The sequence below is a fragment of the Nomascus leucogenys genome, chromosome 13 (assembly GCF_006542625.1).
Source record: "Nomascus leucogenys isolate Asia chromosome 13, Asia_NLE_v1, whole genome shotgun sequence".
Taxonomy (NCBI): domain Eukaryota; kingdom Metazoa; phylum Chordata; class Mammalia; order Primates; family Hylobatidae; genus Nomascus; species Nomascus leucogenys.
In genome coordinates, this window is record NC_044393.1 from 9,544,277 (window position 1) to 9,563,223 (window position 18,947).

The 18,947-nt window shown below is 39.8% G+C and overlaps 1 protein-coding gene across 3 annotated transcripts in view; it reads right to left on the reverse strand.

Moving 5' to 3' along the window:
* DOK5 (docking protein 5) overlaps positions 1-18,947 on the reverse strand; it is a 177,747-nt gene that overhangs the window by 85,508 nt on the left and 73,292 nt on the right. For all 3 annotated transcript variants that reach the window (XM_003252954.3, XM_030826415.1, XM_030826414.1), the window contains exon 2: positions 12,063-12,170. In XM_003252954.3, coding sequence (XP_003253002.1) covers positions 12,063-12,170 — 108 coding nt within the window. The remainder of the gene's footprint in view (positions 1-12,062; positions 12,171-18,947) is intronic.

Genomic DNA, 18,947 nt, shown 5'->3' on the forward strand with positions numbered 1-18,947 from the left:
ACACACAAACACATATGTACACACTCCCAATACTCAATACTAAAAAACAAAAAAAAAAAGGAAATAGGTCAAATACATAAAGAGACATTTCACAGAAGATATACAGAAGCATGTTCAACATCATCAGCCACTAGGGAATGCAAATTAAAACCACAGTGAAATGTCACTATTAGAATGACTAAAATAAATCCCAGTGCTTTGGGAGGCTGAGGAGGGAGGATCACTTGAGGCCAGGAGTTCAAGTCCAGCCTGGGAAACACAGTGAGACCTCATCTCTACAAAGCATTAAAAAATTAGCCAGGCATGGTGGTGCATGCCTGTAGTCCTAGCTACTTGGTAGGCTGAAGTGAGAGGATCTCTTTAGGCCAGGCCTTCAAGGCTGCAGTGAACCATAATCATGCCACTGCACTCCAGCCTGGGTGACAGAGCAAGATCCTGTCTCAAAAAGAAAAGAATGACTAAAATAAAAATAGTGACACCACCAAATGCCAAATACTGGTGAGAATGCAGAGAAACTGGATTACTCACACATTGCTCATGGGACTGTTACATGGTAGAGTCCCTCTGGAACACAGTTGGACAGCTTTTTACAAAACTAAACGTGCAACTACCATATGACCCAGCAATTACATTCTTCAGAATTTATCCCAGAAGTGGAGAGTAGGGGGGATAACTTATGTTCATTCAACATGAACTTGAATATTCATACCAATTTTATTTGTAATGACGAGAAACTAAAAACGACCCAGATGTTCGTCAGTGGATGAATGTATGCAAACTCTGGGAATGTATACTATGGATCACTACTTAGCAGTAAAAGGGAATGACTATTGCTATGCACAGCAACTTGGATAAGTCCCAAGGGAGTTATGTTGCGTGAAGAAGGCCAATCCCAAACGATTACATATACTTGAAAAGAAAAAAAAACTGTAGAAATGGGAAAGAAATTAGTGCCTGCTGGGGTGGTGGGGTGGGAGGACTGGAGGATATGATTATGAAAGGGCAACACAAAAAGTCCTTTTGCTGATGGAAATGTTCAGGGTTTTTTTTTTTTTTTTTTGAGACGGAATCTCGCTCTGCCATCAGGCTAGAGTGCAGTGGCGTGATCTCAGCTCACTGCAACCTCTGCCTCCCGGGTTCAAGTGATTCTCCTGCCTCAGCCTCCTGAGTAGCTGGGACTACAGGCGCCCACCACCACGCCCGGCTAATTTTTTTGTATTTTTTAGTAGAGACGGGGTTTCACCCTGTTGTCCAGGATGATCTCCTCACCTCGTGATCCACCTGCCTCGGCCTCCCAAAGCGCTGGGATTACAGGCATGAGCCACTGCGCCCGGCCATGTTCAGTATCTTAACGTGGTGATGGATACAAGAACCTACAGGTGACAACATGCACATAGTAAGCTTCTTGGAGCTTACAGTATACTAGCAGTAAACAAATATACAAGCAGATTATGTTTTTTTGAGAGACGATGTTGAGACTATGTTGCTCAGGCTGTTCTCAAGCTCCTGGGCTCAAGTGATCCTCCCACCTCAGCCTCCCAAAATACTGAGATCACAGGCATGAGCCACTGCACCTGGCCAACATCATTTCAAAAGTGAGAAAGGCTATGTACTTAATATATGGTAGTTTTTCTTGTCCACACTTTCTGTTTCAGAGGTTTCAGGTTACCCACAGTCAGCTGTGGTCTGAAAATAGGTGAGTATGGTACAATAGATATTTTGAGGGACAGAGGCCACATTCATGTAACTTTCACTACAGTGTATTGTTATAATTGTTCTATTTTATTATTCGTTATTGTCAATCTCTTATTGTGCCTAATTTATGAATTAAACTTTATCATAGGTATGTACGTATAGGAAAAAACAGAGAATATATAGGGTGGAGAGCTATACACAGCTTCAGCCATCCACTGGGGGTCTTGGAACGTATCCCCCATGCATAAAGGGAGAGTACAGTACTAAAGAAATGTGATTCTAAGAAGCATGGAGTATTCAAATAAGGCCCTTTTCAGGCACTGAAATTGAGCTAATCTCTGGAGGAAGAGAAAAAAAAATGGGAGAGAGCTCAATAGACCAAAGGAACAGAAACTGCAAAGGCTTTGAGACAGGACAAACGAAGGGAGGTCATTGTAGCAAAGTGACAAGTGGCACTTTGGAGCAAAGTGACAAGTGGCGTGGCAAGTCGGAGAAATGTGCTGGAGCAGAATCATGCAGGGCCTCGGAGCCCAGGGTATCGGCAATGAGCTTTGATATAATCCTAAGGGTGATGGGAAGCCTCAAAAAGAAAAAAAGAAATCTTGCAGAGGCACAGCTTTGAAACCAGCTTATACTTGCAACTCACAGGTGATATCTGATCCAACGTTTGTGACTCCTGCCCCGGTAGATGTTACAATGTGGGATTGACATCACCTTTGACCTTGTTTCAACCATGGTCATACTACATGGTATATGTATTTTTTTTTCTCTCTCTCTGATTTTGTTCTTTGTATTTTCTTTGAAACCTGTCACTCTGGCATATAAAACATTCAGCTTTCCCATCACAATTAGGGTACTCTTACAGAGGAGGCATAGACACAAATTTGTCCTTGATGGTTTTAATTGTGTTGTTGACCAAAATAATATTTTGTGAACCATATGTGTATCTCTAATAAAAATCTTTTTTTTTTTTTTTTGAGACAGAGTCTCACTCTGTTGCCCAGGCTGGAGTTCAGTGGCACAATCTTGGCTCACTGCCAGCCCCATCTCCCAGGTTCACGCCATTCTCCTGCCTCAGCCTCCCGAGTAGCTGGGACTACAGGTGCCCACCACCATGCCCAGCTAATTTTGTTTTTTGTATTTTTTTTTTTTTAGTAGAGACAGGGTTTCACCGTGTTAGCCAGGATGGTCTCGATCTCCTGACCTCGTGATCCGCCCGCCTCAGCCTCCCAAAGTGCTGGGATTACAGGCATGAGCCACCGCGCCCAGCCATAAAAATCTTATTATAGCTGAAGTATTTGTAATGTTTTCCATCACAATGAATGTATCTATATAAACTATAAATAACTGAAAGAAAATAGGCATCTAGGTCCATCACAAATAAAGTATGATGAAAGTTTTATTTGTAATTTACACATATTAAAATAGTAGATCTACTAAGTATAGTGTCACATGTTGCCTCCTGGGAATACCATTGCTTTCTCTTTCTGGCATTAGTTCAAGGGGTAAATAAGAGATTTAAAAAATTTTTAAAGGCAGCTTTCAGGCCAATCACCTGGAGAGATATTCAATTTGTCCTTTCTTATATTTTAAAATTACAGTTAAATATTAAAAGTGTTCAACTAAAAGATCTTTGCTTCCAATTTCTCTCGAAACAATGGAACATGTGACAAGAGTGAGCCCACATTGCTGTAAGACAAGAATCTGGTATTGAATAACATGAAAGTAAAAAAAAAACCTGACAAATAGAGAAAAGCAAAGGGGACAGGCAATAAGATCGTTAACAAATGAGACTGATATAAGAATTGCTTTCTAACATTTATGGGGAAGGGCACAGGGGTTTAAGCATGTTATTGAATGTTCCACATACAGTAGAATATTTATTGAAAGTAATGTAATTGTCACAATTTGTAAGGAAGAAGAAAGAGTTGATGAGATTACATAAATGAGCCAAACCATTAACTTTCTAAAGGGGAGGAATCTGTTGGTAATGTTGGAAGTTAATAAAACAAGAAACAAAATTATAAACACATCATTGAGAGTTACAGAGGCAACCACCAGTAAAATGAACACCAGAGAATGACAATGGTGATTAAGCCCCGGGAGGTGAATTCGTTTCCTAGAGTAGGGTTGCAGTAACAAAGTACTGGGTGTCCTGCACAACAGAAATGTATGCTGTCACAGTTCCGGAGGCCAGAGACCAAAATCAAGGTGCTGGCAGGGTTGGTTCCTACTGGAGGCTGTGAGGGAGAGTCTGTTCCATGCATCTCTCCTACGATCTGGTGGCTGCCGGCAGTCCTTGCCACCTTTGGCTTTTAATTGCATCATTCCAGTCTCTGCCTGTCTTCACATGGCTTTCTCCCTGTGGGTCTGTGTCTCTTCTTATAAGGGTACCAGCTATGGGACTGGGGTCCACCCTAATCCAATAATCCCACTGCAACTTGAATACATCTACAAAGATCCTAGTTCCAAATAAAGTCACATCTGCAGGTACCAGCCGTTACACCTTAGGCGTATATTTTTGGGAGGTCACAGTTCAACCCACAACAGAAGGGTGGGAATAAAGTAGGCACTGCTACTTTTCATGATAAGCGCTTCAATACCATTTGATTTTTTTTAACTTTCTCTATGTTTTAGATTGATTTTTTTAAATGTAAATATATGTACAAATGAGGCCTGGCACAGTGGCTCATGCCTGTAATCCCAGCACTTTGGGGGGCCAAGGAGGGAGAATCACTTGAGCCCATGAGTTCGAGACCAGCATGGACAATATAGCAAGACCCTGTCTCTACAAATAATAAAAATCAGCTGGGCATGGTGGTGCATGCCTGTAGTTCCAGCAACTCAGGAGGCTGAGGTGGGAGGACTGCTTAAGCCCAGGAGGCAGAGTTTGCAATGAGCCAAGATAGCACCACTGCACTCTAGCCTGGATGGCAAAGCAAGACTCTGTCTCAAAAATAATAATAATAAATAAAATTTAAAATATGATGTCATTATCTCTGTTATTAGAAGGTCTTCTCCATAAGACAAAACCATGCATGTGCTCAGATGACAGAGAATTTGGCATGTGAGTCACACAGCCCTTTTAATTCTCAATATACCAGGGTTCCCTAACATTTCTACTATGCAATACTAGCATAAGTAGGCCAAGAATCGTTTCCTGGGAACCCTATGGGTCTGTGGAATCCAAAGCACCTACTTTGCATGAGACCCTATGCTGGAAAGGTAGATACAAAGATGAATAAAGCATGGTTTCTATCTTTAAGAAATTCAAATCCAACGGACAGTGACCGTGTCAGGATACTCCTGACTGTGAATAACAGAATTCCCTACCCAGAGTGCATTGGATGATGAGGAAATTTTACTACATCTCTAATAGCTAGGACTCTGGTGCACACGAGAGAAAATCCAACATTGTAAAGGCTTAAACATGGCCAGGTGCAGTGGCTCAAGCCTGTAATCCCAGCACTTTGGGAGGCCGAGGTGGGCGGATCACCTGAGGTCAGGAGTTCGAGATCAGCCTGACCCACGTGGAGAAACCCCATCTCTACTAAAAATACAAAATTAGCTGGGCTTGGTGGAGCATGCCTATAATCCCAGCTACTTGGGAAGGCTGAGGCAGGAGAATTGCTTGAACCTGGGAGGTGGAGGTTGTGGTGAGCCGAGATTGCGCCATTGCACTCCAGCCTAGGCAACAAGAGCAAAACTCTGTCTCAAAAAAATAATAATAATAAATAAATAAATAAAAATAAATAAGTAAAAAAATAAAGGCTTAAACAAGAAAGAAGTTTATTCCTCTCATATAAAACAAATCCAGAGGTAGGTAGTCTTGGGCTGCCCTGGTGTTCTACGGTGTCCAGTTCCAGGCTTCACCTGTTGCTGGGCTACCCTCAATCCATGAGCTTTCCAGCGTCATGGGCCAAGATGGCTGATGCCCATTTTCGAATCAGTAGGAAAGAGCAAGAGACGAAGAAGGGCGTGTGTCTTCTGTGCTTATTCCCCTGAGGCCAGGAATCAGTTGCAGGAACATACCTCGCTGCACAGGGGTCTTTACTATGGGTTGCCTTGTCTCCAACTAGAAATCAGACATCCATTACCAAAGAAGAAGGGATCGGCCCCAACCGGACAGAACCTGCCACCACCATGAAAATAAAGCCCTCCTTTCATTGTGACGAGGGCATCCAGGCAGAGCGGGTCCAGCAGATGAATCACCTCAGGGAAAGTCGAGAAGACTCACAGGGAGGTGAAGACACAGCAGAGACTTTGAGAGATTGATAAATGTTTGCCACATGGACCACGAAAGAAAAGGGGTCTATACAGCGGGAGGGCTGCATGCAAACCTGGTGACGGATTGATTTGGGAGGGAATATGGAGGACAGCAAGTCAAAGACAACTCCCTGCCTTCTGCCTTGAATAACAGAATGGATCTTGATGCCATACAATAAGCCACGGAAGCCCATAAAGAAACCAAGCTCAGGCCGGGCGCGGTGGCTCACGCCTATCATCCCAGCACTTTGGGAGGCCGAGGCGGGTGGATCACCTGAGGTCAGGAGTTTGAGACCAGCCTGGCCAACCTGGTGAAACCCCATCTCTACTAAAAATACAAAAAATTAGCCAGGCATGGTGGTGGATGCCTGTGATCCCAGCTACTCAGGATGCTGAGGCAGAAGAATCATTTGGACCCAGGAGGCAGAGGTTGCAGTGAGCCAAGATCACGCCATCGCGCTCCAGCCTGGGCAACAAGGGCAAAACTCCATCTCAAAAAAAAAAAAAGAAAGAAAGAAACCAAGCTTGGGTAGGAAAGAGTTCAGTCAGTTTTGAACGTGTTTCAGGAGTCTTTGGCACTCTGGTGCAGACTCATACTTCCTTGACTAGAAAAAGTACTTACATTGGAAAAATATGGTTTTTTGTACTACAGTCAACCTCTTCTATCTAATTTACCTAAGCCTTAGAAATGTGGGTATGGAATTATTTATCACCTGGGAAAAACATCAGAGTAATAATCCATCATTTAATTTATGGAGATGTGAAGAGTCACATCCTCTTTGGCATAAGCTTAGGAAACTTCTAGAATATGGCATGGTGGGTAGTTTCTTACATGAGGAGGGGATGACTCCAAAGTAAATATCTGAGTATTGAAAGAGGGGGCTGTGACATTTTATGATTCTGAAAAGACATAGACAGCCATATCAGAAGAAGAAATATTTCAGATGAGGAAGAAACCGTGTTAAAAAAGAATGAATCGTTAGTACAGAAAAAGTTATCACACACACATACACACACACACAGATAAGTTGGATGAAATTCCAGAAAAATAAATTTTAGGACATTAGCTCATTGTGCAGAACCTAGAATCCTATTTTTGCAGAAACCAAGAACAAGGTCTGACATTGAGCTTAGGAGATATAAATGACCTAGTCACTATAAAGGATAGAATGACAGAACAAATAAGACCAAAGGTGTTCGGGAGAATAAAAATAATAATGGCAATTAATCCCTACAGTTAGAGAGTTGTTCCCTTTTCAAATACATTCACATTCATTTAATACACCCATTACCCCTGATTTCGATAAAGTAGAAACGATCATCCCTAGTTGTTTACTGTTGAAACAACAATAAGTTAACCCATGAAAGCAGCATATCCCAGACTGTGTTCCCTAGAATTAAATTTATTTGTTCCGTGGAACACATGATTAAAACAAATAGTTCCATGGCCCAGTTGTTTTGGAAATGCTGACTCAAAGTCCCTCCAATTTCTTAACTGTAGGACTTTTCAGAGCCCATGAGGGGCTGCAGTGGGTTATGAATCTCAAAGATGGGGCCATAAACGTTGCAGTTCCCAATTTCTTTGACCACACAACGTTTAATCATGAAAGGCTCTTTTAACACACTCTTTCATTCACATTTTGGGAAACACTAAACACAGGATTTGCTGGACTTCTCCTTCTGGTCCAAGGTGAACCGAATCCCTGCAGACTCAGCCACATGTGATGAGGAGGAAGCAAATGTGTGACTTGCCTTGGAGGCCACCTTTACACAGAAAGAGGGTGATTTGTCAGACATATACAGTGGCAAAGCTGGGATTAGAACTCAGGCTTCCTAAATCCAGGACCGACATACTTCCCGCCATACCATTTGCCTTGGTCTCAAAAGCGGTCAGTGGCCTTCCTTCCACTCTATTTCCTCTCAAGTGTTACTCATCTTGAAAAAGTAAAACTATGCACAGAAACTTTCATCCCCTTCTAATTAGTATAAGCAACATTATTTCCTGAATGAAAACATGGAACTGGTGTTTAACGAGAAGGTCAGAAACTACATTTAAAGTCACTGGAGTCTTAACATTGTGGGAATTAGTTAATCAAATTCGCAGCCGTCTCTGACAGCTATGGGTGCTTGAGGGGTGCTGCATGGAGGAAGTAAGAAATAAAAAATAAATTGTTCTATATGTGCATTATTCATATGTTTATTTTCCAATTTTTGCAAGAGTGTACTTCGAGCTACATTTTCAGTGAGGGGGTACCAAATTTTAAAATTCTACAATCTTTTTCTTGTGTTGAAACTTCTAAAAAGTCAGATATGCAAAACTGGCACTTTTTTCTTAATAATATCTTTAAAAATAAAAAGGGAGAAGTACTGTGCTCTTATAAATGCCTCAGATTTCCTGCGGGAGGGATACGTTTGCATGCACCATACCACCTCCGTATTGATCAAATAGCATGATGTACATTTCCTCATTTCTTTTGGAAATTGCTTTATTTATGTTAGAATAAACTCTAAAATTTGGTCACGGTGTGCTACTTATAATCCCAGTATTTTATTATCAAGATTCATAAATTACACAGCATTTAGGTGAAAAATGCATATCTCAGAATTACTCCAGCTTTTTATATGCCCCGAGAGATTAATACTAAATGTATCAGATCTAAAAGAGTAGAGGATGAATCAGCTACAGGAATTCATCAAGGGCTTGGAGGCTAAATGTAGATAATTCTTCCATTCTAATGCTTTGAACTTTGGTTAATGATTATTATAGATGAAAGAGAATGTGGCTTACCAAGTTCCCCAAAGATTTACATATTAAATTCCAAAGCCAGCAGGTAGCAGTCTGAAATAGAGCAAGTTTGTCCTCAACTTCCCTTTATTCATTTCACATTCAAGCAAGAGCTTCTTCATCCATTTTGATTTTATATTTTTCTGTCCTCCTAAAACATCCAAATCCTGGCTTTTTCCGCTTCCATCACTGCCCACCCTATTTTCTCCAAATCAAAGTTTCTTTTTCTGGTTTCAGATGCCTCAAGTACAGATTTCTTCTGGTAAACTAAATAAAAGTATGACACATAGACATCTGTATGTATTCCATTTCCTCTATTGATAACATTTCTTGCTTTTCAGCCAATACTTTTAAAAGTGTTCACTATGTGTTAGATTCTAGTAACTAACAGTGAATCATGTCTCCCATCCCCAAAAAATCCCTGTCTTTGTAGACCTTATTTTATGCGGGGGAGAGGGGAAGACAATAGGAAACAGCCAAGCCAGTGTGTTATGTTCTGGTGCCTCCTAAGAAGAGCAATAAGAGGGATGTGGAAGGCAGTGAGTAGGTGGGTTCGATTTCCAACAAGGGAGTCAAGAAATGGCCCCTCTTAGAGGAGCAATTTGAGCAACGCACTGAACAAAGTAAGGGAGTGAGCTCTGTGGGTACCTGGGGGAGAGCATTCCAGGAAAAGGGAAGAGCAGGTATAAAGGGCAGGAGGTGCTTGGCATCTTCTAAGGAAAGAGAGGAGCCCAGGGAACCTGGAGCAGAGGAAGGCGGGATTAAGGAAACTCAGAGATGAGGTGAAAAGGGCAGCAAGAAATCAAATCATGTGATTGCATAGACCAGGGACCTTCATCCCTGGGCAGCAGATGGGTACTGGACCAGTACTGGTCTACAGCCTATTAGGAACCCGGCTACACCACAGAAGGTGAGCAAGCATTCCTGCCTGAGCTCCACCTCCTGTTCTCATAGGAGTGGAAACTCTATTGTGAACTGTGCATGCTAGGGATCTAGATTGCCTGCTCCTTATGAGAATCTAATGCCTAATCATTTGAAGTGGAACAGTTTCATCCCGAAACCAATCCCACCCCCAAACCCGTCTGTGGAAAAATTGTCTTCCATGAAACCTGTCCTGGTGCCAAAAAGGTTGGGGACCACTGGCGTAGACCATTATAAGACCTTCGCTGAGGGTGTTGCAGCAAAGAATATCGTGATGTGATATAAATGTTTCGAACAGACTCTAGAAGCCCAAGAATTTGGCAGCCCACTGCCTAGAACCCCAGGGGTAGCAGTAGAGGCTGTGAGCTGTGCTCAGAGTCTCCATACATTTTGAGCATACAGCCAACACCATTTGCTGATGAATGGGATTTGAGGAGTTCTTATAATATATTCCTCACTTATCTTCTTTCTTCTCTTAGGTATGTATAGGTCTATCAGTAAAACATAGCCTATTTCTTATTTTTTCTACGTTCAGAAAGGTTGGCATATGGAATTGTGCAGAATCAGATGTTTGGATTGTGAAGAACCAGACGTATTTGGAACTCTACCAAGACAAAAAAGGATCAAAAGGCCACACACGGTGACCAGACAGTATAGGGCCTCAGGGTGAATTGCAAAGTTACAGACTGGCTAAGGTTCTCAAGAGAAGACCCGATGTGTAACTACACTTTCCGGCCACCTAAAGCTCTGTCTGTGTCTAGATGATAAGCCAAACGTCTTCCTGGGTATTTTGATTCTCATTTTAAGAAAAGGCTGTTTGAGCAAAAATAAAGCAAGTCATCCTTATGGCATTGCTCGCCATCTTGTTATAAGGTAAAATACTGGATACATGAGGGATAACTGGGCCATAATACATCTGGTTCAAAATGACTGGATACAAATAGTTTGGAGTGTTATAGAAGTGGAGAGTTTGGCTCAAGATTATTTGCAGGGTTCAGAGCTATGCTATCACTGGCTTCATGGATCACTGTGCCTAAATAATACATTTGCAATTCAACAACTCCTCCCTGGCAACAAAATATATATATATTTGAAGTGTCATTTCATATTTGGCATATGAAAGATAAATGATAGAGGAAATCTGGACTCAAAAAGGTATAAGTGGGTTCTCCTTTGGCGAGAAGGAAGGCTGGGAGTGGGAGAAGCCTTGGAATGTGGAACTGCTTCATGGGGTGACAGAGAAATGAAATGCATGGAAGATGCAACCCTTGACTCCCTTCTCTACCTGTCCCAAAAGCTTGTTTTGTGCTTATTCTTCCCTTATGTACATACAGGTGTGCCTCTAACGTATAGCATAGTCCTTATTTCTCTAATTTGAGAAGAAATGCAGCTTCCTCTACTGTTTTCATCATCATATAAACCAAAGTGTCATCATAGACCCTTTATAAGGTGTCGAAAAGTCACTGCTTTTGGAGAGTTTGCACAAAAGGAAAGACGGTTCACTTCCCCCACCTAGCCAATTTTCTGTTCTAATAGATGGACTGGTTTCGCATAAAATTTTAAATGGCAAAGAAGCCTGGCCCCAGTAAATTCTCACCAAATGAGGCTTAAAGAATCTTCAAGATGGAAAGCCAAAACTAAAATGTTCTATCATAAAAATAAGCATAGTTCCTTCATAGACAAGAGTAGTATTTTCTCCATATGAAAATAACCAGAGCCTCAGAGGAGTGTTAACCATGTGCTTTCACACGTTTTCATGAAAAAAGAAAATACACAGGCTGCCTGTTAACAAGGACCATGGAAATATACTGCCATGTAGAGGGAAATACTTATCTAATTTGTGAATCCAAGTGGTAAGTAAATCTTGTACTTACCTTAATGAGTTTTAACATACAATGACTATTTTTAGTGAGGAAGTCTCACTACTACTAAGAAAATTTAGTCATCAAACTTAAAGAAACAACAAATGGGTAGAACTTCCTCTTCGTCCACTGTTACCTGTTTTCTGCTTCTTCCCTTCCCTTTTCTCCCCACATTTCCCAAGCATTTGAATGAGTGTCTTTCTGCCTCAGGCAGTGTCTGAGACACAATGAGATCCAGTCCTCATCCTCTCCGGGCTTCAGTGTAGGGAGTACAACAACATGATAAGTCCCATAGCAGAGATTGGAAAACAACAAGAACAGCTACAGCAAATAGCAGGAAACCGGAAGAGTGACTTTAGATAGTCAATTACTTGAAAAAAATAGCAAGCAGATGTTATTTTAGGGGTGTTTTGTCCTTGGAAAAGATATTGCTTGTATCTTCGTTAAATAATTTAGGCAAGTTTTCAGAGTCAATAATTCCAGTTGCCTCCCTGTAAATAGATTTCTGGAAAGCTACAGCAATCGAGTCTTACCTTATGATAACACCTGAAATATGCAGCACGTTCATCAGAAAATTTCTCCAGTCTTTTTGGACCTTTGCTTGAAGCTTTCTTGAATACTAACCAGCATCGTTGATAAATCTGGAAGGAAACACAAAGACTGAGCTCAGCATCTCCACTGACTGACATTTGCATTTAAATGTTTTCTTTTTGATGTTTTCACCTGTGAAATATTTGCAAGCCAGAAATGTGATGCTGCTTCGGGAAAATAAAGTTTTAAAAGTCAAAATTGTTTCCACAATGGGCATATTATGTGTCATTCAGACAATTACTGGAATCAAAAGAAAATAAGTATTTGAAGATAAATTTCTTCATGCTTTGATAGCAATATCACTAGGTATATTTCAGAAAAAGTCCCAGAGATAAAAATCCCAAATAAGTACAAATAAAATAGGCATTCAAGGCACATGCTAGAATTTCAAGTGCAATTAAATCTGAAAACCATGGGCTTGGTCTACGCTAAAGATCTCATTGCCCATCCTAGAATCTGACAGCTCATGGTTATCATGTGATATTCCTCATAATGGATGGTGAAGAGTTGGACCAGACACTAAACTAACTAGCTAATAATTGGCTGATTTACACCAACCAGATTCTTGCTTAGGATATTCAACCCAGAGACTTGAAGATTACTGCCAAAGGTGCAGACCAAATTGAAAGGTCAATGCTGGTAGGTTTAAACAGAAGTTGTTGGCCATGTTGAATCACTTGCAGGAGAGTTAAGCAGTGGAACATGCTACAGGGAACTAGATCATTTCTACTCTAGGTAAAAGGGACATTTTAGTTCTTCACCATCTTTCAATTCCTAATATTGAGATCTAGCCTTTCCTCTGGGTTTCTTGGAAATCACCTATATCCCCAGGAACCCATCACCATCAACATCACTGCAACTTTTAATTAAGCTAGCTTGAATGGGGGTCTGATTCTAGCAACCAAAACTACCCTGAAGAAAATAACTAGTAAAAAGTACACTAGTACATTAAAATATTAGTAATGCTAGAGAGAGAAAATGCAAAGAGCTAATGAGCATATGAAAAACAATGTTCTCCAAAAGCAAAATAAAATGAGACATTTTTAAACCTAAAAATTACTGAGTATAATTTTTATTTTTTTATTTTTTTATTTTTTTGAGACAGAGTCTTGCTCTGTCGCCCAGGCTGGAGTGAGATGGCGTGATCTCCGCTCATTGCAACCTCCGCCTACTGGGTTCAAGCGATTCTCCTGCCTCTGACTCCTGAGTAGCTGGAATTACAGGCAAGCACCAAGATGCCCGGCTAATTTTTGTATTTTTTTAGTAGGACGGGGTTTCACCATGTTGGTCAGACTGAACTCAAACTCCTCACCTTGTGATCTGCCCGCCTCGGCCTCCCAAAGTGCTGGGATAACAGGCGTGAGCCACCGCGCCTGGCAAATGAGTATAATTTAATAATAATATTTACTGATGGCAAATGTCTGAGTGGCACTGTTATACTCAACTGGTGATCTTTAAAGGTCACTTGACAATAAATAACCTTAAAAGAATAAAAATCAGGCTGGGCACAGTGGCTCATGCCTGTAATCCCAGCACTTTGGGAGGCCGAGGCTGGCAGATCATGAGGTCAGGAGATCGAGGCCATCCTGGCTAACACGGTGAAACTCCGTCTGTACTAAAAATACAAAAAATTAGCCGGGCATGGTGGCAGGCGCCTGTCGTCCCAGCTACTCGGGAGGCTGAGGCAGGAGAATGGCATGAACCCGGGAGGCGGAGCTTGCAGTGAGCCGAGATCGCTTCACTGCACTCCAGCATGAGTGACAGAACAAGACTCCGACTCAAAAAAAAAAAAAAAAAGAAAAGAAAAAGAATAGAAATCTATCCTCAGGAAAAAACCCAAAACAAAATGAATTCCATATTCAAGCGCAGATGGGTAGACGCTCTTCAGTCATGATTATCCTCGATCCTTAAATCACCTCCAATTACCATATGTGGTTTTGTATATTTGACCCATAAATAAAGTTTATGTACTACAAAGTTTAAGAACCTCTGAGCTAATAAGAAGAAACAAAACAAAGTCTACATAAAATATTTGGTCCTTCAAAACATAGTCAATTTAAAAACCTCTTATAATTCTATCAGTACCTGGCAGATGGGTGAGGAATTCAAGTTAACTACTACTTGTCTGCAATGTTTACATATTCCATTTTTCTCTTCTGGCTTAGAAACTTGAACATAAATTAATTGCTTTGTTCAGGGTGAAAAAACGAAATCCACTCTACTCCGAAGTTTAGCTCTAAATAAAGAGGCTAAGATATGTGCCTGATCCCACCGAATGTACAATAAAATGTTAGCAGCATTATTTACAATAAAAAAGTTAGGGATTACTCAAATTTCAACAATAAGGAGTGACAAAGTAAATTATAATACTTCTATAATATATAATGTAATATATCTATTTATCTATAGAGCAACATTAGTAGCTATATAAAGTAAATGGTACACATATAGTAAACATGTAGTACATATTACGATACATATAGAATATATCTATAATAAATGTTATGCATCTATAAGATAACATAGGTAATTATTTTATAAAAAATAGTAATATAGTGTACATAATATTTATATAGTAAATTATACTACATCTATAATACATATATTATCTGTCTGCAGGATAACATAGTTGGTTCATTTGAAACAAGTTTCAGAAGGAATTTCCAACGACATAGAAAAGTGTTCATAATATGTTATTGTGGAGAGGGGTGAAGCAGAATATAAATTTTCATTTAGGTCATGATCTCCACTATAATAAAAATGCATGGAAAAAGGCAAAAAAAAAAAAAAAAACCAAAATGTTAACAATGTTTTCTCTGGATCATGAGAATAGATTTTGGGTTTTGTTAGTTTTTGTTTTGTTTAATAAAAGTTAATACTGTATGGCTGGGCGAGGTGGCTCATGCCTGTAATCCCAGCACTTTGGCGGGCCAAGATGGATGGATCATTTGAGGCCAGGAGTTTGAGACCAGTCTGGCCAATATGGCAAAACCCCATCTCTACTAAAAATATAAAAATTAGCTGGGAGTGGTGGCACATGCCTGTAGTCCCAGCTACTCTAGAGGTTGAGGCACGTGAATTGCTTCAACCCGGGAGGCAGAGGCTGCAGTAAGCCGAGATCATGCCACTGAACTCCAGCCTGGGGAGCAGAGAGAGACTACCAAAAAAAACAAAACAAAACAAAAAACCTGTAAGTTAAATGAAAGAGGATTCTGTTATTTTTTAAATACCCAGAGGTATTAGTATAATTAGTCAATTCTATTGGTTTTCATCCTGCACAGTTGTTAAATCCACCAAGCAATATAAAAACACAGATGCAAAGGTGGAAAAGCCGTTCAGTGGAAGAAAAGCAACCTTTTCAGTGCACAGTACTGAGGCAATTGGACATCCACGGTGGGGGGTGGAAAAATCGTCTACTTAAACATTAAAACACTCACCTTATATAAAAAATAGCTTAAAATAGACCCAAATATTAAATAAAATGATAAAACTTAAATATCAAATAAAATGATAAAAAGGAAATGCATGAGATCACAGTCTGGAGAGAGTTCTTAGACCTGTTATCAAAGGCACAATCCACAGAGGGAAAATTTGATAAACTGGACCTCATCAAAATGAAAAGTTTTGTTATGTGAAAAACTCTGTGAAAGAGGATGAAAAGACAAGTGATAGACTGGAAGAAAAGATGTGTAAACCACATATCTGAGAAAGAACTGGTATCTAGAACAGGTAAGGAACCCTCAAATCACAACAGTAAAACAAACAAATAATCTAAAGACAAAATGGGCAAAAGTCATGAACAGACATCTCACCAGAGAGGGTGTGCAGATGTTTGAGAAGCACATGAAAACATGTTCAGTATCACTGCCCGTGAGGGAAGGGCAAATTAAAACCACAATGGCTACCAATACACACCTATCAGATTGGCTGAAATAATAATAATACCACCACCACCAAATGCTGACAAGGATGTGGAAAAATTGGATGACTCCTACATAGTTGGTGGGAATGTAACATGGTACAGCCACTCTGAAAAACAGTGGTAGTTTCTTAAAAAACGAAACAAGCAACATACAACCAGCAGTTTCATTCTTAGGAATTTATGACACAGAAATGAAAACTTTTATCCCCACATAAAAAAAATCTGTATATGAATATTTATAGCTTTATTCAAAATAGCCGAAACCTGGAAGCCTCATAACATGGAAATCCTTCTGTGGGTGAATGATTAAACAAACTGTGGTACATCCTCCATACAATGGAATACTACTTAGCAATAAAAAGAAATTAACTATTAATATCTTTAACAACTTGGATAAATCTCTGTAAGAATTATACTGAGTGAAAAAAACAGCCAAATCTAAAATGTTACATACTACATGATTGCATTTGTATAGCATTCTTGATGTGACAAAATTATAGAAATGGAAAACAGATTAACGATGGTCCGAGGTTAGGAATGTGGTGGTGGAGGACAGAGGGTGCCCAGGGATGTGGATTTGGCTGTACAGGTTAACATGAGGGATCCTTGTGGCAATGGAACTGTTCTGTAGCTTGACTACATCAATATCAATGTCAATATCTTTGTTACGATATCGTACTGTAGTTTTGGAAGACTTTACTACCAGAGAAACTGAGTAAAGGGTATAGGATCTTTTTGTAATATTTCTTACAATTGAATGTGAATTCACAATTATCTCGAAATAGAATGTTTAATTAAAGTTTTAAAAAGACAGTAAGATGTACAGATATTAAAGCAAGATCTTGAAATTACCTAATCTAACAAATGTCATCTACATTCTTCTCCAGTCCTTTTTTTTTTTTTTTTTTTTTTTGCCATCCGATCACAGTGTAATTAACCACTAGACTGTGTAACTTTAAGAAGGCAAGTTACAAGAGCCATTGGTAAGAGTTCAAGCACAAAATCCTTTTCAGGGTGGAGATTCAGCCATGAAAATGAACATTCTCAGTACTATGGTTGTCAAGGAGAGTCTTATCAACATCTTGCTTATGTCTGAATAACAGATGAGACAATTGGCTCTCTTAAAATATTGCCACCACATGAGAACTGTAATTACAGTGGGAATGACCGTCACTCTGCTTCTTCAAATAAAGGATGTGAAAAATAGGTTTCTTGCTGTCATTCTACTATTGGCAACCTCTTGCTTTTGTACATGCCCCAAGAATGTGTTCAGAAACTGAACATGCTAAAGGTATGCAAACATTATGCTCACTGCAAGAAAAAATATCTTCACCAAGAAAGATATTTTAAATTTCCTAACTATCCCTCAGTTTTCAGACCCAAACTTCAATGACAGCATTTCTAACGTTTTTTAAAATGTGTTCCATTTTCTTCACAGTTTTTGCCTGGCTTATGTCCAAAAGCTGCTGAATGCAAGCTAAAGGTTCTTCAATTTCAGCATGCCTAATGATTTCCATTTTTGACCCATCAGTATTAAGTCTAGGGGACTTTTTTCTCATGTCTTATTTTTCTTTTATTAAGTAGTGAGGACAAATGAAAATATATTGGTTCATTAGAAGATAAGGAAAACTCAAATTTGGTTTATGAACAGGCAGTCTGTGATGTGAAACTATAACATACAAACACACGGTGCAAAAGTAGACAGTACCAAAGCTGAGAGCAATGTGTGCAATCAAGATCCTTCCTTTATTGTCATGTATCATACCTGAGTGATTCTCACTGTTTGGTCCAGCATCACTCAGGATAATTGTCAAATATGCAGATTCCTAGAGACTAGCCGAGGTCTACTGAGTCAAAACCTCTTCAGTTGGGACCAGACAAATTTGCTCTTTACCATGTTTTCAGATATTTTATCTGTAATTTGCAAGTCAATGCCATAAATATTTATAAAGTACTTTCAGATGACGCTGTGTTTCCCTCTTGGGGCTGCCGACAAAGACTTCTAAAAGTGCTTCCGGATGCGGGCATCTGAGATGGGTGGCTTGCAAAAAGTGGCACATGGTGGCCTTTGAAACAGAGCAGCATGAGCTGCCATATTGAGTTTGAGAGAGACACTAAAGGAGAAATGGAATCCATTAAACTAAACTCCCAATTTCAACTGCCAGCACACTGTCCTAAGAACACTAGAAGAGCCACCAAGTATCCAGAGGACTAAAAGCTTACCCTAAATATCTCAGTATTGTTTAGCGAAAATAAAACAGGAAGACTTACTAAATATGGTAGCATGTGGGGACTACTTGGGTTAACACTGGCATTGCTTCAAAGAATGACAGTTTGAAAATAATCCCATTCACTTAATAGTTTGGGGCAGTTTTTAAAAATTAATTCATTCAACTGTCTTTATATTTTATATAACAAATCTACTTGTCATCTATAGTATTACTTAGTTAACATTTTTCTTTAAATTGACTTTTTAAACTAACATTTTTATTTAAAAGAGAAATATTTTATTCGAACTATAATAGTTTCACTGGCTATAAATAGTAGTTAATCCTGGCTGGGTGCAGTGGCTCATGCCTGTAATTCCAGCACATTGGGAGGCCAAGTTGGGTGAGTTGCTTGAGTCCAGGGGTTCAAGATCCGCCTGGGCAACATGGTGAAATCCTGTCTCTATAAAAAAAAATGCAAAAATTAGGTGTGGTAGTGCATGCCTGTAGTCCCAGCTACTTGGGAAGCTGAGGTAGGAAGATCACCTGAGCCCAGGGAAGTGGAGGCTGCAGTGAGTCAAGATTGTGCCACTGTACTCCAGCCTCATGACAGAGTCTCAGTCAATCAATCAATCAATTAATCAATAAAAGATAGGTAATCCTAGTGTAAATACACTGTATGAGAATTCAATGATAGT